Source organism: Talpa occidentalis, unplaced genomic scaffold (genome assembly GCF_014898055.3).
Source record: "Talpa occidentalis isolate TD23 unplaced genomic scaffold, MPIMG_talOcc4v2.1 talOcc4.10, whole genome shotgun sequence".
Taxonomy (NCBI): domain Eukaryota; kingdom Metazoa; phylum Chordata; class Mammalia; order Eulipotyphla; family Talpidae; genus Talpa; species Talpa occidentalis.
The window spans coordinates 55,555,757-55,577,658 of record NW_023600993.1 but is presented as its reverse complement, the minus strand read 5'-3'; the positions used below and the strand labels follow the sequence as shown (position 1 = coordinate 55,577,658).

Below are 21,902 nucleotides of genomic sequence, written 5' to 3'. Positions count from 1 at the left end.
GTCAGCTGCACTGTCCATTCGGGGACTCACCCAGCAGCAGGAACTTTCGGCTATCCCCGTAGAGCTGCCGCAGGTTGATGCAAAACTCATGCACCGAGGCCCCATCGCGATACTCATGCAGCAGTGCGGCAAATTGTTGGATCTCCTGCGACGAGAGCTTGGTGCGCAGCTGCGAGAGAGCAGGCCATGCGGGCGGGCGTGATGACCATGGTGACAGCACTGCTCTGCCCTGACCAGGCCTGCCTGACACTAGAGGACAGTTCCCCCATCTTGGTGGCAGGAGGGCCCATGTTGCTCCCGGCTGCCCTAATCTGCCCGAGAGGAAAGCATGCCCTACACGGCTGCCAGCCGTCTTCCAGTATCTTGATGCCAAATAGGGGACACAAACCCGTAGACCTGGAAGATGGAACTTTCAATGGCACAACCATGTGAAGCCAGGAGACAGGAGATAAGCAATGAGATGGCCCATTCCAGCCCTTCCAGAAGTGACCAGACTCCTCTGCCACTACTCCCTCTGCTACCACTTGTCACCAGAGACCCAGGCACAGGTCCGTGGTCCAGCCCCAACAGCCAAAGCAACCCCCACAGTGGGCTTCATCCAACTCTCTCCCCAAAGACTGTCCCAGTGGGGAAAGGTGATGTCTGGCGACCACAGCTGAGGCGTGAGGCACCCTACTTACTCCCAGCCCATCGCAAGGTAAAGCAAGCTTCTCCTTTCCCCTCCTCCCTCTTCTTCCCCCCTCCTGCTCCACCTTTAGGAGCTTCTACAAGCAAGGCACCAGCGGCCCAATGGCTTGGGCCGCAGGCGTGTGTGTACCGTCTGCATGTAGTCCTGCAGCAGTTCGGCGGCTGTGGCGCTCAGCTCACTCTCGCTAACTGTCTTGGCGTGGGGTGATGTCTGCATGCAGAAGGACAAGGGCGAGACACCGCCTGTGTGCACACACTCAGAGAAGGAGCTGCAAGAACATGAGTGTGTGGGTGGTGGCTCCCCAGGGCCCCTGCCTTGATGCCTGCAGCCCAGACCCAAAAGGCCCCACTTAGCCCAGTGGTGCACCCAGAAGTGGGAATAAAGGTGGTTACAGGAAAGGGTGGTCAGCTTGCCTGGGCACAAGACTGACTCTGAGAAGAGGGGAGCGTGACAGGTGGACACAATGCCACAGAAGAAATCTGAAAGTAACTGGAAGCCCAACAGGCCTGTGACATAAACCACATCCCTTTGGAGAGCCCATTCACTGGAGGGCATGTGAAAGCCAGACAGGGTGGGGCTGGGGGAAGGTTGTGGTCAGCCCTGTGGTGACCAGTGGGCCACTCACTGAGGGGGTACAGTGGGCCTGACTCTGGAGGGGCCAATGAGGAGGATGCTGACAGGGGTACTCACAAAGTGCTGGCTTCCGTCTCATAGGGCTCCTTCATGTCCACTTTGGTGGAAGAGTCATCTGGGGGAAAGTGCATAAAACAGGGAGGAGGCATGGAGGTCTGTGGCCAAGTTGGAGAGCATATCCCAAAGGCCAGGGACATAAAGCTGCCATTGGGGAGTGGTTCCAAGTCCACAAGTCACAGGGACTTTGTCACTCTGTCTTCCAGGACCTGGACAGGTTTCACGCCGTACCATTTTAGAGGTGGAAAGGACTTAACACAGTTGTGCAACTCGCCCTTTGTCACACAGCTGATGAGTGCAAGATTCACATTTGGAAACAGGAGATGCGGACCCCTAGCCCAGTCCCAGCCCAGCTCCAGGTATGGCTAAGCCACTCCCTGAAGCTGTCAAGCCCAGATGCCCGAGATTCTCTGACCAGCAAAGGGTCTGGCACAAGCAACTACTCGGGAAGCACTGGATAAAGGACATGTGCACAGACCACAAGGGACATTTAAACCACATTGTATGCGGTGAGAGCTTTAAGAGGAAGACAGGTGAGAAAATGTAGGCGCGTGGGAGAGGGAGGTGGCAGTGGGAGTGAAGTAAGTGTGGTGGGCAGGATGTCTACACCCAAATCCCCAGAACCTGTGACTACATGAGATGTAGGGCAATGGGGGTGAAGGCTACTCCACAGCTTACTTTGAAATAGGGTGATCCCAGGTCCTTTAAAGTGAAAGGGGGCAAAGGGCCAGAGGAAGCTGTCGCGAGTCAGAGAGAGACTTCGCAGCCAGCCGTGAAGATGGAGGAAGGGCAGCCAGAAGTTGGAAAGGGGAGGAAATGGCTTCTGCCCTGGAGCCTCCAGAAGGACACAGCTCTGCCATTATGTTGGTATCAGTCAGTGAACAACTCTTACAGACTAAATTTGTGTAACTTAAGCTGCTAAGTTTTGATGATCTGTTACAGCAGAAGAGAATACACAGTAAGAAAGGCCCTAAGGCAGAAATGCATGAGTGTGTGGGCGCACATGTGAATGCTGGTATAAACATACAACTGTGCAAGCTTGCGTGAATGTGATCTATGTGTATGTGAATACACAATGAGGTCCACATATGCATGCTGATGGATGTGCATGTTAGCACTGCTTGTCTGTACTGTGATGTATGTGCGTGTAGGCATGTGCATATGGTGTGTGTGTGAGCGAATATGTGTGAATAGTTATATGTAAATACGTGCAAGTGTGCATGATTGCATGTGCACGTGCACGTGTGTGCGAGCACGGGTGATGCATATGCACGCGTGGAACACAAAGGGCATCCAAGCAGAAGAGGCTGGCCGGAAAGGAAGTCCACTTTAGAAGTTCAGATCAGAATTGTTTACTTTGAGAAAATGCATTCAACTGTAAACTTAAGACTTGTATACTCTTCAGTAAAAGTTTTTACTTAAACAAAGACCCCACTGGGAACTTACTGCATATGGGCTGAACGAATCACTCTACATTTGAATGTTTAAATTTGGCTGGATAAGCCACCTGTTACTCACTCGAGAAGTCGCTGGACTCGGCCTTAGCCGCCCTGCCGTGAGGACACAGAGCTCACTAGCCTAGGCTCTCACCAGCTCTCTACTCCCCACAAGAGCAGCAGAAGACAGCAGAGGCGGGAGAAGTGGTCCTGCAACAGGCCCCTTCCTCAGAGTCAGTTAGTAAACACAGAAGAGGGGTGTCCTCAGCTTCCCCTCCTCCCTGTCGTGTGAATACTAGGGAGGGGCAGAGGGGCTGGGACTTAGCCCAGGGAAGACGACACTGGCAGCCAGGTCTGCGCTGTCTTAGAATCTTTTTGTCCCTCTGACAGAGACAAGTCGTGAATCCTCAAAAAACTATGTATCTGGCAACGTGGTGTTGAGACAGTTTAGTGAAAGTGGGCTGGGTATGACTGGTTTCGTGTGCACTAACAGATTTCTGGAAATGCAGCGAGGAGCCCGAGTGGGAGTCTGTGAAGGGGTGGCTCCCACATGCTGGCCAGCCTTGGGGTGCTTTCACTTCTTCCCGCATACCACCCCCACTTCTTCATCCTGGAAGGGCCCTCACAGAGAGAGCAGCTGAGGTCTGGGCACTGTAGAAGGGAGGCTCCCCACACTCACTTTGTGCACCCCCCACCCCAGTCCCACAACATGCTCCAGAGTATTATGCTGGCCATTCGTTCTGAGTTGGGTGAAGTGACTATAGTTATATGGTAAATGTTCACAGCCCCCAAGGTTATGCAGGAAGCCACCAGGCCTTTGTACTCAAAAGCACACAGTAAGGGGAGAAGTGAGTGTCTGCCTTGTCTAAATCTGTGGCATAATACAAACAGGAAGGTCTAGAAACAAATGGCAGCAGCATCATTGCACACTAGTGCCGCCAGGCTCCTGAGCTCATTGCAAAGCCTGGGAAGTTGGGCCCCTGTTCCCCGCCCTTTCACCCAACATACCACTGTGAAGGGATAGGTGGTGGGTGGGTGTCGAGGCCCCATCAAATATGGCTCTGTCCAGAAAGTCGATGGTGGACTCCGTGTATACAATCTGGAAGACTTGCCCAAGCAGCGAGCACAGCTCTTCCGCGGCAACCTGCCAAGGTGGGGGGGACAAAGCTGTGCCTTTCTAAGCAACTTCCAGGGTGCCCAATGTACCAGGTGCTGAACAAACACCAGGACTAAATGTCCTCTGCTTTCCACCATCAAAAGGGGGCCATGAGAAGACCAGCCCATTGCCAAGATGCTCTCCAGATCCAAGGGTAAGGGTTCAGGTAAGGCTGTTCTCTCCCCACAACCCTAGGAAGGGGCACCACCAACGTCCTCGTACAGTCCTGTCCCAGGTTAGGGAAGGGGTCAAGGAGGAGGGATAGCACCTATGGCAGCTGCATGGAGAGCACTCCCAACTGCTGCAAACAACTTCACATGTGTGCTGTGAAAGCAGGGTCCTTCTAGGGCAGTTCTGTCCCAAGGGCTACAGGGCAATGTCAGGATAAACAGGAGTATTCAGGGACTCACCTCAGATTGGTAGCCCCTGGGTAGCTGAGGAGAGAAGGACTCCTTCTAGCGTGGAGGAGGGTCAGGAGAGACTTAGCAACAGAAGAAAGAGTAAGCACAGCTAGGGCGGTTCTACTCTCTGTGGGTTTTAGTGAGTTGTGGGCAGGGCTGGGCCAGCTGTGGGGGGGGCTGGGCCCAGTGTGGGTGGAGCCTCAGTCAGCAGGGGTGGTATTTGGCAGGTTGTGGGCACCAGAAGGATCCTGATCCCCATCTCTCACCTTGCTTTCTGTGGCCAGGATCACCAGGCAGCATGCCTCCACAGGCCCCACTCCACTCTCTGACAGCGAGCCTGCGGTGAGGCCTCTGGAACTTTCTGCACACAGACTTTGGCTGGGGGAGATGCCGGGGTCCTGGGCTAAGAAGTTAACACCACAGCTGGTTAGGGTAGATGTAGAAACTTAACAGCAGCTTATGGACCACTCTTAGCTGGCTCAGGTGTGAGAAATGCCTATCTTCTGAAACACCCTTTCCCCACCTTCTCTAAACAAGGGACAACAAGTGAGCAGCCCCTAACTGCATGCTCCCCTGTCACTGCCTGCTGAAAACTGATCCTCTATTACCTCCTAGCAATCTTGCCAAAGACAGCACAAATATCTTAGGTTGAGACACAAAATTACTGATATTCAGTGGCTTTTGATTTACACATATTCACAGGCTCCCAGTTTATGTGTGAGGGGCTAGCAATACAATCCTGATTGGAGATGGGGAAACTGAGCCATGGAAAAACAAGACCCAGACCTCGGGGTGTATGACTGACTGTCCCTGTTCTTAACACTCTACCTACTACCTCCTTGAACAAACAAGGTCTGGTGGTACATGTGACAATTATAGGCCTGCCTGAAGCAGAGAGGGAGCCCCCAACCTGCGGAAGCTTCTGAAGGAACAGAGCCCTATAGGGAAGCTGAGGCCCTCCAAGCAAAGTTTGATCCTGGGACTGCACCGCCCCATAGTGGCCTTGGCAGTAAGCATGGGAAACACAGTCCAAACTAAGCTGTGCGCTCCGTGCCAGCTTAGGGTCTCAGAAAGTACGAAGAATAACATGTGCTATCTTATTAGTAACTTTTACAGTCATTACATGCTAACATGGTATTTTGAATACGGAGAGCTAAATACATTAAAATTGACTACACTTGTTCCTTCTTAATTTAGCTCTGTGGGTCATCCCTGCCTGAGGCTAGTCTCCAGGAAGCAGGTGTGCAGCTTAGTGGAACTCATGCATGGTCAATGCTCCCAGTGAGCCCACTCCTGCCCCTCAGCAGCATCCAGCCATGGGCACTTTTAGCCTCAGTCACACAGGTCACTGTTTCCGATTCGCCACCTGCTCCCTACATCCACAGAAACATCTTTTAGCAAGATGTCTCCACGGTCTGTTCCATCCTGGTATAGACAGATGTCTGGTCACCCACCCTCCAAGGTAGCCCTGTCACATGGAACTTTTCCCTCCCATAGCCACATCTGATTCCAACTCACCCTCCCGAAGTTATGCCAAATACCAGCACATCCTGGGCCCAAAAAGACATACAGATGTGCCTGCATGTAGGCACCTACTAAACATTAGCTATTATTGTCACTGCCTGTGTTGAGATAGTCCAGTCCACAGTCTCTCACACAGCATGCCTGACACACACAGGAGCCTCAGAGAGACACCAGGGAAGTTAGCCTTGCTCACAGGCCTCAGGGCTTCACTCCAGGTTAATCTACTAAAGAGAAGTAGAGTCCCCTGGGACACATGGATTCATCCTCTTCCTTTAAATCAAAAGTTTTCAAAGCCCTGCGTCCTGGTTTCATTTGTGATTGGAAAGTTCCCCCATGGAGCTCATTCTCCTGCTTTTTAAAAGTCCGTTCCCCATTTTCTTTAGAAATCCATTCTAATGATTAATGCTCAGACATGTCCGCAGCACAATAACCAAGTGGACCACCTCCCCCCGCCCATCATCTTAAAATGCCTGCTGCACCCAATAAGCAGTCACTTTCCCCATTCCTTTTCAAACCTAAGGATGCCCCAGATCTTGATCCTTCTGTAGGACCATCCCATGACAGGGGTTGGCAGAACAGGGAAGCAGTGATGTGAGATTGTTGCAAAGCCAGGTCCTAAAACCCATCCGTACCACCACTTAGGTACCAACTTAGGCACCTTTGCAAGTTGCTTGACCTATCTGCTCCCAGTTACTCAAGTGCCATGGGAAAAAACTATTTACTGCAGAGATGACTTAAGACAACTTGTCAAATTCTTTGTACTAGCCTGAGTCATTAAATTGCCATTTTTGTAGATTAAAATAGTTAAATACTGGAAGTTTCATGTTGTTCAGCCTAAAACTGCCTGTTAGCAAATCGAAGATGCTCGCTGAATGTGAAGAAGGGAAATGGGGGAATATCAGAACACAGAGGAGATCTGGCTAGAAGTGTTCTGACCAGAGCACAGATGTGTGTGTGGTGTAAGAGTGTGAGGTATGTGTGAGTGTGAGTGAATATGAGTACAAGTCAGTGTTGTGTGAGCATGTGACTTTGTGTTGTGTGTGTACATGTGAGGGTACATAAGTGGTATTGTGTGTGAGAATGTGTATGTCTGATAATGACGTGTGTGTGTGTGTGTGTGTATGTGGCATCAGTGCTGAGAATGTGAATATTGAGCATGGGTGGTATATGCAATATAAGAATGCATCTATGCATCTGTGAATGAGTGTGTATGAGTGAATGTGTTACATATGTGGGCGGATGCAGGGGTGTGACTGAATGTGTGTGTGTTGTGAATGTGGGGGGCATGTGCATGGGTGTGTGTGAGAGAGTATGTATGCCTGCAGTGGGAGGCCTCGTCCATAGCTCCACCCAGCAGAGGGGCTAAAGCTCAGATACCGTCATAAACCATCCCAGAGGTACCTGTGTGGCTGGCAGCTAACATTGTCTGGAGCATGGCCAACCTCAAGGAGTCCATGATGAAAATGTACCTGGGGCTTTGTTCTTAAGTCCCTGGATCCCCCATGAACTACGGACCTGAGACAGAAACACAAGTTTCCAGCCACACTCCCTGCAGTACAGTGTGTGGCCCAGGCAGCTCATCTGGCCACCTCACACCCTGCCACTGGCCCTTTGGAGCTCAACCAGCCCCCTGCAGTGCGTGAGGGTGCCCAGGACAGGTTGGTATTGCAGTACCCCCCCTCAGCATGTCACTGCAAAGGAGACAGCATGAGCAAAACCATAACTCTCCTCATTTCTCAGTGACTTTAACACCAGAGGGCAGGCTGTGGAACCTGGCAGGCAGCTCATCTGTGAGTACCTAGTTGGTGGCACTGCATTGTCACTGCTGGGTGAGGGCAGTGGATTGGGTGAAGGCAGCTTATAGCTGGTTCAAGGTTATTTCTCGTTCTCCTATAGTACAAACTCATCTAGACTGAGAGCACTCTGGCATTCTGGTCTTATCTATGCAACCACTGCTTTGGGAAGACCGGGTGGCCAAAGGCAAGGCCCAAACCCTAACCCTACCCACAGCCCTAGGGCTATGCTTTCAGAGCTCCACCACACCTGAGTGCCAGAGGATGTATCACCTTCCCAGAAAGAAACACACCCGGCTGAAGGATTGACCCACAAGGTTCTGAGCAAGAGCAGTCAGGCTCAGCACCTATTCCTCACAACCTGGGTCACAGCCCTCCCCTGGCCAAGGCTCACCTCAGAAACAGGAGAGCCCATTCTTGGGCATAACAGGCAGCAATAACTGACCCAAAACTGCAAAAACTGCCTCCAGACCTTCAATCCATGAAATCATAGCTCAGGAGAAAGACATGACTGTTTCTGCCCAAGGACCCTTTGACCCCAGGTTTGTACCTGTCTTCAGTACTACCAGGTGGGAGGCATCATCCCGCACATAGGACACGGCAGCAATGTCATGGATGGGGACCCTGAGGATGGTGTCCTCCCCATCTCTCCAGGCCAGTTTGACATTGTAGGCAGACAAGCTGATCACAGCGTCGTGCTCCTGGGTTAAGTGGCCGGGGAGCTGGTGGGCTCTCTGCAAAGAATCACAGAACATCAGAAATGCAGGGTCCCAGCTAGGGCTCCCACGTGCCAGCAGATGAACCTATATGACCAGTGGTGACCGATGAGGCAAGTGCTGGTCCCTCTGGTGTAGTCACACTTACTGCAGGGGCACAGCTGCAGTGTGTTCAAACCTTTAGATTCAGACCTAAGGCATGTGCTTTGGAATATCTTAAATACGTGAATTTTGAAAACAGCCCCAAATCACAAGAAGAATGTTAATGTTAAGACTGAGAAACAGTCTATAGGCAAGACCAAGTGTACCCATCACATGATGGAACTGGATCATCCCTCACAGCCACAAAGGCCAGAGGGTCAGAGTCAGCAAGCTGGTGTCAGAGAATAAGGGTCAGAGGACAGAGTTGGGAGGTGGTGCAGGCCAAGGGTTGGAAGACGGAGTTAGGAGGATGGAGTTACCTTTGCATTGTCTATGAAGTGCAGGATTTCGGTCCTACTGGAGGGATTCAGGTATCCTGGTATGGACGTTAACTGACCTAAGTACTGAAAAAAAGCGTAGAGAGAAAGTGCCATGAGAAAGGGAAGACCAGTGAGCACCGTCATGGCCCCACAGAGAGCACAGCTTGAGCCTGGTGCCTGCCCAACAACAGGTGCGCTTGCCTCAACTCTGGCCTCCTCTAGAAAGTGCACTCCAAACTCTTGGTGAATCTCTAGTGGTTAAGGAGAACAACCCCACATTTCCTACTCTACTGCACTGATGCTGCCATCAACTGTCCTGCAAAGGAAACCTTGTAACTAGTTTTGGTGGAATCTGGGCTCTAAAAGAACAAGTAAGGAGGAAGCATGGGAGGCTGTGAATGTGGCCACAGCTGTGTGGGCTGTGTGTGTGATTATATCTACCAACACAGTTTCTAATGTGGTTTTCTTTCATAATTTCCGAACTGATTTCTTTCCTAGATCTCATGTGCCCAACACTTGTCTTTTCACTAACTTCAATAATCAAGGTCTCTGGGGCAACAGATGCGGGGTGGGCATGCAGGTTCATAGTTGATTCGGGCAGACAGAAAAGAATCTTGGAGCCCTCAATAGATCTGACAACCCTTTAATACTGAAGCAGGAGACCAGATAGAGGCAAACCAGTGGGCAGGGAAGGAGGCAGGAGGGCTGGGAAGTAGGCAGCCAGGTGACCTCCATGCTCTCTCTCCGGCCTCTCTCCTCTCTCCCCTAACTTGCTTCTCAGCCCAGGTGTCTGTATTTACACATGCACATGCCCAACACTTGTCAGGCCTTTTGCAATCACACAACATCACATGTAGGTAATGAGAAACCAGAGAGGAAAACAAGGCCGCTGGTAACGGCTATAGAGGCTGGCGGTGGGAGGAGAAAAACAGCCTGAGCCACATTATTTTCCCTACAGTCTCTACTGAAGAGGGGGATCATCTCCAGTTCCATTTGTGAAGAACTTGCAAGTCCTCAATTGCATCCTCACAAGAAAAGGGCTAAAGAAACTGAAAACCAACGACTTCTTAGATCCATCAGAGAACAAGGTCACAGGGCAGACTGCTGCCCCCCAAAGTGAAGAGGGACAGGGGCAGGGGGCCCATGAGAGGTAGTTCTGCAGGAGTTGTTTTTACAATCATGTGAAAACAAATAGGTAACATAAGCAGAGGACAGAAATTCTAAAAAAACAATCAATGGGAAATACTACAAATCAAAAGCACTATAAATAAATGAAAAATGCCTTTGGAGAGCTGTTCAGTAGAATGCACACAGCTAAGGAAAGAGTGAGCTTGGGGACATGTCAATAGAAACTTCTAAAACTGAAAAGCAAAGTGAAAAAAGAATGGAAGAAAAAGGAACAGAAAACCACAAAACTGCAGGGCATTTTCGTATATGTGCTGCCGAAGCGAGCACAACTGCAGGGCATTTTCGAAAGGTGTAACATGTAGTGAGACCACCAGCGGGAGGAGTGAAAGAAACAAAGCAACAGTGACTAAGAATTTCCCCAAATTAATGTCAGACAACATATCACAGAGCAGGAATCTCGGAAAACACCAAGCAATATAATAAAAAGGAAACAAACTACATCTTGGCATGAAAAATCAAAGACAAAAAAAAAAATCTTGAAATACCCCACAGAAAAAATTACCTTTACCTACAGAAGAGAGAGGATAAGAATGACACTGAACTACTCAGAAATCCTGCAAGTGGGAAAAGAAGTGAAGTAATTTTTTTTTAAAGATTTATTTATTTATACAAGCACTGGGGTACAGGTCAGAAGCGCAGGAGGGCGAGAGAATTCACAAAAATTGAGTGATTTCATGGTTATCTAGCAAAAAATGTTAAAAGAGGGCCTCCCTGGTGGTGCAGGGGTTAAGTCTCAGCACTATCACACTATTGGCAGCCACTGAGGCATGAGTTTGATCCCCAGGGAGGGAGCTAATCCACATCGCACAGCACACCTCTCCTGTTTCCCCTGCTGCTCCCCTCAGCAGTGTATTTCGGTAGAGCCACCTGTTCTGCTTCTCACTGTTTCTGGGGAATCCTTTCACATCACACACCACTGGCCTACACCCCAGTTCTTGTATGCATATATAAATAAAAATAAATCTTAAAAAAAAGAATTTATTGAGATAAGAAAAATGACTGGTCAGAAACTGATCTTCAAAAAAAAAGGGAAAATGTCAGCAGGTGAAAGTACCATTTTTTTTCTTATTTTAAGTAATCTAACAGGTAACAGTTTGTTCAAAATAAAAATAGCAAAATGTATTCGATAAACAGTTCATGGGACAAGTGAAATAAGTAACGGTAGTTATGTGGAACATGGAGGAACTGGAACTACAGTTGACTTTGAACAATGTGAGGAGTAGGGTCACTCATCCATGTGATTTTTTTTTTTTTTAAACTGGGGAGATGAGCTACTCACACAGAGAGGATTAGCATCTTGAGACATTTTAAGCAGATGCTCTCCAACACACCATCCACGCAAAAGCAGGTGGCTGTGGAATTAATACAACAGTGCAGGATGCATTAGCTACTTTTATGCAGTTATGATTTAATGCTGCATCTTTACATTTGTTTACACTGACAACTGACTGCAAGTCTATTTCACACCACCCTCTCTTACTCTCTGCCCACTGACACATACCTCCCCATATTTTACAGAGAAAACTCACAGCAAAAGTACATATTATGTCAGCTTTCTCATATTACAAAATGCTATGCCACTGCTGAATTTTTTTCCAAAATTTTTCCCTCCCCCCCACCCCTCAAATTCTGCTTCCTTGGACAGACTTGACACTAGCACTGTCAGTGGTGTGAATAAAATTGCCTATAATAAATGCCCACAGAATTTTTTTTCATTTCCCCCTTGGGCACACTTGGTCTCCTCCAGGCAGATCATTCTGAGGGCACAAGAGTCTGTGCACATGTCTCAAAGACAATTACCATGTTAATAAAATATTCAATTGTGGGGGGGAGTAGTTTTAGATTTCATCTTCTGATAAGAAGAGGGAATAAAACAAAACTGTATATTGATTTCTCCACTCTCTACAGGACTGGGACACCCCTCTGATAATCAGGAGTTTAAATACCATTAAGTTATATAAACAGTTTAAGAAAATATAAGGGCCTCCCCAGTGGTGCAGGGGCTAAAGAAAGCGCTATCAAGCTACTGCCAGCCACTGCAGCATGAGTTCGATCCCCAGCCAGGGAGCAACACACAAGGCACAGTGGACCTCTCCTGTCTTGTCCGTTGCTCCCCTCAGCAGTGTATTTTTTTTTTTCTTATTTTTTTTTAATAGAGGCATGTTTTATTTATTTATTTGTTTGTTTGTTTGTTTTGTTTATACATGCACTGGGTATAGTCAGAAGTGCGGGAGGGTGAGAGAATTCACCAGAGCCAGAGCAGGGAACAGAGCAGGCAGAAGGACCGAAGTACACTGCTGAGGGGAGCAGCGGGCGGCAGGAGAGGTCTGCGCGCCATGTGGGACCCTCCTCCGGTGGCCGGGAAGCAGCCTTGAACCGGCGCCGCAGAGGCCGCGGGCAGCTTCGCAATCCAGCGCTCCACCGCTGCGCCACCGGGGAGGCCCCCTCAGCAGTGTATTTCAGTAGATGTGCCTTTTCTGCTCCCCACTCTCTCTGATGAATCCTCTTACCTCCCTGCACCTCTGGCCTGTACCCCAGTTCTTGTAAGCATAAATAAATAAATCTTTAAAAAATAAAATAAACCTATGAACAAACAAAAAGAATACATAAGCAGCACATTTAACTACTTGTTCATTCTTTTTTAAAAAAAGATTTTTTTTATTTATTTATGCATACAAGAGCTGGGGTACAGGCCAGAAGTGTTTGGGGGGGGCGGTGAGAGGATTCACCAGAGACAGAGCGGAAAGCAAAACAGGCAGATCTACTGAAATAAACTGCTGAGGAGAACAGTGGGCGAGACAGGAGAGGTCTGCTGAGCCATGTGGGTCAACTTCCAGGTAGGCCGGGGAATCAAACTTGTGCTGCAGTGGCTGGCGATAGCTTGATGGCGCTGTCTTTAACTCCTGCGCCACCAGGTAGGCCCCTATTTGCTCATTCTTAACTAGCTACCTATTAACATTCCAAAATGTTTCCACAGATCTCTTCCCTGAGGCTTTTCCACCCTTATTTGTTCATGTAAATCAAATGCAGATACTTGCTTACATTTATCACTATTAAATGCCATCAATTCTTCCTGTTACTACAGGAAGTTACTACAAAATTACAATAACCAACAGAGTGTGGTACTGGTATAAACACAGACATATAAACTAATGGACTAGAATAAGAAGCCCAGAAATAAATCCTACCCTCTATGGTTAGCTGATTTTTTGATAAAGGTGCCAATACTACCCAGCGGGGAGAGCAGACTTTTCAACAAATGGTGCTAGGAAAACTCAATAGCCACATGCAAAAGAGAATGAAGCTGTAACCTTACAGCATATACAAAAGCTAACTCAAGATCAAACACCTAAATACAAGACCTAAAATTGCAAGATTTTAGAAGATGTTGGATCTGGCAATGATCTTGGCTACGATACCAAAAGTACTAAATATAAAAAACAGATAAACTGGACTTCATCAAAACGAAAACCTTTTGTAGATGAAAGGGTACAATCAATAGAGTGCAATGACAACTCACAGAATGAAAGAACCAAATGCAAATACATTTGCAACCATGTATCTGATAAGGAATTCAAATCCATAACCATACAGAACAACAAAAATCTGATTAAAAACAGATTTACATAGACATTTCTCAGGAAATATTTAGACATTTCTTCAAAGAAGATATACAGACGGTCAATAAGCACATGAAAAGATTTTCAATAAGCACCGATTTCACTGGTAATTAGGGAAATGCAAATCAAACCCACAATGAGATACCACTTCACTCACACCCATTTGGATGGCTACTATCATAAGAGAAAATATCTTGACAAGGATACAGAAAACCTGGGTCCCTTGTGTACTGTTGGTAGGAATGTAATGGTGGGGCAATATGGAAAAGAGAATTAGCATATGATCCAGCAATTCGACTTCTGGGTATAGATGTAAAAGAACTGAAAGCAGGTAATAAAACTCTTAGAAGAAAACACAAGACAAAAGCTTCATGAAATTGGAATTATCAATGATTTCTTGGCTATGATACCAAAGACACAGCAACAAAAGAAAAATTAGACAAATAGCAGTTTGAAAATTTTGAAATTTTGTACATTAAGAGATACTATCTGCAGAGTAAAAAGGCAATCCACAGAATAGGAGAAAATATTTGCAAAACATTTGACAAGGTATTTCTATCTGGAACATACAAGAACTAAAAACTCAACAACAAAAACCTGACTAAAAACAGTTAAAGTACTTGACTAGACATTTCTTCAAAGAAGATTAAACAAATGGCCAATAAACACATGAATAGATGCTCAACATCACTAACTATTAGAAAAATACAAATCAAAACTTCAACGATTATACTACCACACACACACCAGAATGGCTACAATCCACAAACAAAAAACCCAGAAAACAAATTCTAGGGAGGATGTGGAAAAACTGGAACCCTTGTGCACTGCAGTGGAAATGTAAAATAGTATAGCCAATGGGAAAACAATAAAGAAATTCTGAAAAAAATTAAAAATAGAATTACCATGTGACCCAGTAATACCACTTCTGGGTACATACCCAGAGAATTGAAAACAAGGTCTCAAAAAATCTCTATATACCCATGCTTATAGCAGCATTGCTCACAATAGCCCCAAACTAGAAACCACCCAAGTACCCACTGAATGGGTAAGTGGGATAAGGTGATGAATGGATAAGTATATTCATACAACAGCATATTATTCAGCCTAAAAAGGAAATTCTGCAACACGCTACCAATATGGATGAACCGTGAGGATATTATGCTAAGTGAAATAGCATTCCATTTAGATGAGGTATCTCGAGTAGTAACAATCATAGAAACAGAAAGGAGAATGGTGGTTGCCAGGAGCTGGGGATGGATGGTGGAAATGGCTATACAATAATGTTAATGTATTTTAATACAACTGCACTGTATGTACACTTAGAAATGGATAAGATGGTAAATTCTATGTTGTATGTATTTTCACACAATAAAAAGATAAAAGAACTAAAAGCAGAAACCTGAACAGACGTGTACACCAATATTTATAGCAGCATTATTCGCAATAATAAAAAAGTGGAAACAACTCAAATGCCTATAGATGGTGAACAGATAAATAAATATGGTATAGGTACACAATGGCATAGCATTCAGCCTTAAAAAGGAAATTCTGGCACATGCTACATGGATGAAAGTTGAGTACATTATGCTAGGTGAACGAGATAAGCCCACAGTATATAACGTGTGACTCCACTTATATGAGATATCTAGAGAAATCAAATTCACAGAGACAGAAAATAGAATGATGGTTACCAGGACAGGAGGAAGAGGAATGGAGAGTTGTTTACTGACTAGGGTTTCAATTTTGCAGCATGAAATAGTTCTGGAGATGAAGGATGGCGATGGTTGTACAACAATGTGAACGTTAAGTAATGCCACTGACACAGACACTTAAAAATTGTTAAATTTAAAATTGATAAATTTTAGTTTATGTGCATTTTACCATAAAAAATTTATCTTAATATATAGCTTTACTGAATAATTTCACTTGCTAAAAACTCTTCAATCATAATCAGTATTATATTGTATATTAGCTATCACTCTCTAGCTTTGTATCCTCATTATTTTGTGCTTTCACTCAAAGATAATAAAAGATGTTCACTATGAAAGAAGAGGTCATATGTCCAGTATTTTGCTGAAACAAAAGCCTCTTGGTACTACGTCTACAGGACTATACAGTGATCTCCCTGCTTTCACACAGCCTAAGGACACAGCCCCCGGGTCATCAGTACTGTCTTGCCTTTCTTTTAGTGCCATCCAAAATCTAGTCACCATGCCTCAATCTCAGGCTCACAACTCCCCAAGAGGATCCTACCTTCTTCACAGAGAAGTGAATCCTCCCTGCTTGAATTTTCACTGGAAAATATTTATTAGCAAAATAAGTGATCAAAAAAAGAAAATTACTGCTCTAATCCTTATTATAATTCCAGGTGAGACAGTGAGTCTCCTGGACAGTTCTTTCCATGTCACCAAAGTGATATGCTGCATTCTCCTGGGAGATCCTCTGGCCAGTCCTAACCCACACCCAGTGCCTCCTACAGCAGTGTCAGGCCTAGCCCACACCCATTGTGAAGGGGATGCTATGTCAATCAACCAATCATAGTGCATCAAGGACACAGCTACAAAGGGATGAAACTGAGAGGCCAAGGGGACATTTAACCCGTGGTCACATCAGATCAGTCAGTCCTGGCACTAATAAGATGGAAGAGGAAACGGACTCTCGGGTACCCACTCACCCCACTGATGTTCTGCCATCCTTAAAGGCACTCAGCTCAGCACTTCAGCTCTAAATGGTAGAAAGTGCTTCTAAACCTCACTGTTAAGAGATACAGTAAAAGTCCATTTACTTATATGTATGTGTATATACATATATATATATATATATATATATATATATATATATATTTGTTTTGTTTTGTTTAGAGAAAGAAAAAGTTTACTGAGGAGAAAAGGAACAGAAATAAAGTGGGACTCACAGGCTGGTGGAACCAGGCCAGGGAGCGGCAAGGGAGCTGCGAAGTCCATTTTTATATTGATCCCACATGAGCTTCCCTGTAATGTCCATCTACTGGCTTTGAACAAATGGTTTCCTAAAGCAGAGCCTTGGCCCTGGCATGGGAAGGGGACACCTGGGTAGATGCACTCATGAACCTCATCCACAAATTCTTCTGAACATTCCTGGCCTGAAGAGCCCATCTCCATTTGTTGGAAGAGAGAGAACTGTCCCCACCCCTCACACACACACACTCACACACATATACTTGCTGGTGACAACACTCAGGCCTCAGGTGGGACAGGCACCTTTCACAACAATGTTTGTTCTCCTTGGAGTCTTTCCCCTGCACCTCCTCCTGCTAGAAGACCCATATCTGAGGTCAAATGTCAATATAGTGCATTGGGGTTCTGCCAGCCCCACAAAGGGGGATGTGACTGAAACCCAAAGGGGCAGCAGGAGATGTCTGGCACATAGTGGCCCAGCGAGGAGTGGACCCATGCCTCTGGGACAGCAGGGCGGACCACTGGCTAGATGAGTCTCTCCTGACACAGCATTTAACCTAGTCAGGGACCAGACATGACTCTTAACACTCTGCTAGTGTGGCTCAGCACAGCGTGGCTAGTAGTAAACAGACAAGCGTGCAGAACTGCTGTGGAGAACTGTGGGGAAAGACTTCAAAAGACTCAGCAGTGAGGGTGCTGGAAGGAAACCACAGAAAGTCCAACAGCTGCCCCCTGGCCCTTGGGAGGACCAAGAAGACATGTCACTCACAAGCATGAGCTGAAAGGAAGGGGCACTGAGAGACCGTGATGACTGCGCTCTGATGGGGTGCAGTTACAGAAGGGAATGCTTACAGTACTGGGCTCCTTAGCAATGAGGGGGATGCTGAGAGAGCAGAAGCCAGACAGCCACACTCTGCCACCAGGGCAGGGCAGGGCAGGGCAGGTGTGGTCCTGTAGTAGGCAGTGACTACAAATGGTCAAAATGGCAGCTGGAAGACCTGGTATGTAGGGGCCTATGGAGACAGCTCTTAAAACCGTGCAGCTCCTAGGAACAAGGGGGTGGGTGGCAACAAGGTACACATGAGGTGCCAACAAAGGATTTGCTGAATGTACACAAACTAGAATATCAAAACTGAGTGTGCTGCTCCAATGAAAAATATCAATCCCTGACCTGGTTTCCAGACCCAGAAACACTGGCTGATGGAGAGGCAAAGTCCCATGAGGATGAATCTGTTGACACTGAGGGAAGTACACACCGCAATGATTCTCCCAATTACTCCAGAGGAACTGTCATTTACTTGGAGAGCAGAATCTCTTAGATATTTGGGAACAGAACATCTAGATGATGCTGATACTCAGGGGTCCAGACTGCCAGAAGGGTCCTGTTAGGGTGGGGAGATGCAGGTGTCGGCAATAAATGGAATCCAGGCAGATGTGCTTCAGAGTGTATCCCTTGGTCCAGACTCAACTGGTGGTCACTTGCCCACTTCGTGAATGTATAATAGGAGCAGATATACTCAGCAGCCTGCAGAATCCTCACACTGGTTCTGTGACCTCCATAATAGGAGCTACAAGTAGAAAAGGCTGTGGGAAGCCCCTGAAACAGTGCCAGCCTCCTGTTTCTGGCCATGGGCCTAAAGCAAGGTTGGTATCATGTCCACAGGAAAAAGCAGAGGTAAGTGCTGTCCTCCCAGGGCATCCAGTCCTCAGTCTAGCCCATGCCCTAGTGGGTAGGTTATGTTTGATGACCAAGGTCTGCCACAAAGCGAACGAACAGAATCTTTGGAAGGGTGGATAAGCAGTTTTGGTTTCAGGGCTTGCAACTATTGATGTCACAAGGGCACTCTTTTCCAGACCAATCAGGAATCACTGATATCCACATGGAATGGACAAGCATACTTCAAGATCATGTTAAATATGCCAGCTGTGGTGACAGGAGGCCTAGTGCCAGAAGCCCAGCACAGAGGCCTGGATCCCTGCCCTTGGCTCATCCCTATGGGAGCTGAAAGACGGTGGGAAGCCCAAGCTTGGCTCACATATTTGTCAATACGCTGGTGCACTGTAGCCCCTCTCAAGGTGGCAGACCCGAGGCCCTGATAAGACACATTACCTTGAGAAGGCCAGCCAGTCTCTGGAGGTGTGATGGCACTGCAATGGCAAGTGCTTTTTCCTGGCAGGGACTGACATGAGATCTAGGTATAGATTTGCCTCTCCTTCCTCCTGTGTCTCAGTCAACCCCAACCACACCCCCCAAGGCCCAGCATGTCTGATGGGACATGGTCAGTACATAACATCACTTGGATCAAGGAGGACAGCAGCTGACAGCAGCAGGGGCTCCAATGATCCTTCAGGAATGATGTAGAGTCCTACACTATCCGGAACTGGCACTCCGGAGAGGACACCCTGAGAAGATGCCACATCTCTTTAGAATACAGGACACATCATAAACCAACAGTTACTACCCCCCATTCGCCAACTCAGCACAACATATGGGCCTGGAGTCCAAGGTGTGGAAGCAGGAGTATCTCCCATCAGCATCAATCTAAGAGACCCACTTGGGGGGCATAAGCTTCCTGTCCCCACACCTGTAGGCTCTGGGGGTTTTGAGCCTGCTGCTAGAGGGAAGAATGCTTCTATCAAGGGACACAATTAAGATCTGAACTCAAAACTACCTTTGGGATTAACACTGTGCTTGAGCAGCAGCTGAAGCATTGGAAAGTTGGCACGCAAGAACCAAGAAAAAAGACCCCTTCGGTTCCAGAATATGTCCTGAAAAGAAGGCAGGCTTATCAGGCCCTCAAAAGCTACCCAGGCAAAGCAGACACTTCTGGAAAAGGAGCAGAGGAATGGAAAAGAGCTCAGGTTTAAAGGGCTAAAATGAGTCCTACATAGATTCACAGTGGCAGCAACATGACCACATATGACTCAGATAACTAGACATAAAACCTCATGGCATAGAAGCACCAGGTGGGGGCCTCCCCGGTGACGCAAGGGATAAGTCTCGGAATATGAAGCTATCGCCAGTCACTGCAGCATGATTCGATCCCTGGCCAGGGAACTGACCCACCTGGTGCAGCAGACCTCTCCTGTCTTGCCTGCTGCTCCCCTCAGCAGTGTATTTCAGTCGATCTACCTGTTCCGTTTCCCACTCGGTCTCTGGTGAATTCTCTCACCCCCACACCTTTGGCCTGTACCCCAGTTCTTGTATACATAAATCTTTACCAAAAAAAAAAAAAAAAAAAAAAAAAAGTACCGGGTGGAATCTCCTTGGCCTTTGTTGCATGCACACAAAAGATCAATGGGGTGAGTTTACTGGTGCAGAGGGCCATCACAAGACTTCACCTGAGAAAAACTTTGAGTGGTATCTTTGTCAAAGTGACCCCTCAAACCACAGAAATGCTTCCTACAATGGAAACTTTGTGACATGGGGACTTGCAAATCTGAAGTCTATCCTGGAACTCATCCTGAAATATGGACAAAGCAAGGTCAAGAATAGGACTTTCGGGGCCTCTCCGGTGGCGCAGCAATTGAGCGCTGGGCTGTGAAGCTGCTCGCAGCCTCTGCAGCGCCGGTTCAATCTCCGGCCGCCTGCAAGTGTCCCACATGGCGTGACAGACCTCTCCTGCCATCCGCTGCTCCCCTCAGCAGTGTATTTTGTTGGTCTGCCTGCTCTGCTCCCCACTCTGGCTCTGGTGAATTCTCTCACCCTCCAGCGCTTCTGACTGTACCCAGTGCTTGTATAAATAAATAAATAAATCTTTAAAAAAAAAAAATAGGACTTTCCCAGGCCTCCCTGGTGGCGCAAGGGATTAAGCACAGCACTACGAAGCTGTCCGCAGCCTCTGCAGCATGAGTTCGATCCCCCGGCCAGCCAGGGAGCTACCCACATGGTGCAGCAGACCTCTCCTGTCTCACCACTGCTCCCGTCAGCAGTGTATTTCAGTCAGTCTGCCTGTTCTGTTCCCCACTCTCTCTGGTGGATTCCCTCACCCCCCACACCTCTGGCCTGTACCCCAGTGCTTGTATGCATAAACAAACAAATCTTTAAAAAAAAAAAAAAAATAGGACTTTCCCTCCGACAGATAACACAGTGATTGAGGAGCACTTGGGGAACAATGTCATTTGCTTGGAAAACTTCATTCATGAAACTGCCTTCCCAGGGAAATGTCTCTAGATGATCTCTGTGCTTTTGTGCCCTTTTCAGCTCTCACTGGCCCTTCATGCTACCAAGAAGAATGGGCTTTCTCAAGATTGACCCATGCGGTTATTGACAGCCCATTCAGCAGCTCAACTAAACCCAGAATATCTGAAAGCACCATGTACTGGAAGCAAGTATTGTGTTGTTTGTTTTTGAATTGTTATCCCTATCTTCAGAGATGATTACTTTCTGCCTTATCTTAAACTGGAGGGAAAGTGTCAGGGGAATGACAGTGATGTTCATGCAGGCACTTCTCATCACACTAGTTCGAAGAATAAGTTCCTGCCTGTTTTCCACATTAGCCTTGCTACTGCCTCTGAAACAAACAAAAGGACTTAATGCCGTGGAGGAAGAGTCCTACTTGTTATCTCTTATATCCTGGGATTTAATGCTGGTGAATGAAAACCCAAACGTACACAAAAGGCAGTGGACCAAGCCCAGGATGTACCTGAATGTGGGAGGTTCCCAGGGTCTTGTTTTGGAAAGGACTTCAAACATAAAGCAGGCAGATAGAAAGGCACCCATGCAGCCAGTGGGTGCTTCCTTATATGACCCCAACATTCCTGCCCATACGTGGGTAGACACAGCAACCAGTACCTGGTGGGGCAGGATGACAATGGGCTCAGAACCCAAGGCCTGCAGAGTCAGCAGCCAGGAGCAAGGAATGTAGAAGGAGCAGTAAAGGAGGGACAGTAAATACTGGCTATGGCCTTGGGAACCACTGAAGCTGTGTCTGGAAGGAGTGAACTTAATTTGAGAAACAACTGGATTGGAATAGCACCAGAAGTACTGCAATGTCTGATATGGGGGCTGCCCTAATCTCTTCCTGGCCGGTACACCCAGCCCCCACCCATTCCAAGTGATGGCTAACAACAGCTTCCTTGCTTGCGAGCACTGCCCCCAGGGAAATGCTGTCACCCAGCCCAGGGAGTTCCTGCTGCCCTCCCCCCTCAATCCTCCTCAATGACAGAAGAGGTCCACTGAGCCACCTGCCTTAGAGCACAGGGTCAGAGGGGCAAAAATTAACTTCAGCTCCAGCATATCTCTTTCTTCTGTACTTTCCCATTTCCCTCACCCCCCTTCTCCTGAGAG

The 21,902-nt window shown here is 47.3% G+C and overlaps 1 protein-coding gene across 11 annotated transcripts in view; it reads right to left on the bottom strand.

The window, feature by feature from the left end:
- Positions 1 to 21,902, bottom strand: part of CCM2 (CCM2 scaffold protein) — a 68,438-nt gene that overhangs the window by 4,546 nt on the left and 41,990 nt on the right. For 6 of the 11 annotated variants that reach the window (XM_037493176.2, XM_037493188.2, XM_037493171.2 and 3 more), the window contains 7 exons: positions 8,866 to 8,949; positions 8,239 to 8,422; positions 4,638 to 4,774; positions 3,823 to 3,958; positions 1,379 to 1,436; positions 818 to 956; positions 31 to 169 (listed from right to left, as the gene is read on the bottom strand). In XM_037493176.2, the coding sequence (XP_037349073.1) occupies positions 31 to 169; positions 818 to 956; positions 1,379 to 1,436; positions 3,823 to 3,958; positions 4,638 to 4,774; positions 8,239 to 8,422; positions 8,866 to 8,949 (877 nt within the window). Of the gene's footprint in view, positions 1 to 30; positions 170 to 817; positions 957 to 1,378; positions 1,437 to 3,822; positions 3,959 to 4,637; positions 4,775 to 8,238; positions 8,423 to 8,865; positions 8,950 to 11,332; positions 11,406 to 15,929; positions 15,965 to 21,902 lie in introns of those variants that run through there. The other 5 variants (XM_054695657.1, XM_054695659.1, XM_054695641.1 and 2 more) reach the window with 2 other exon arrangements.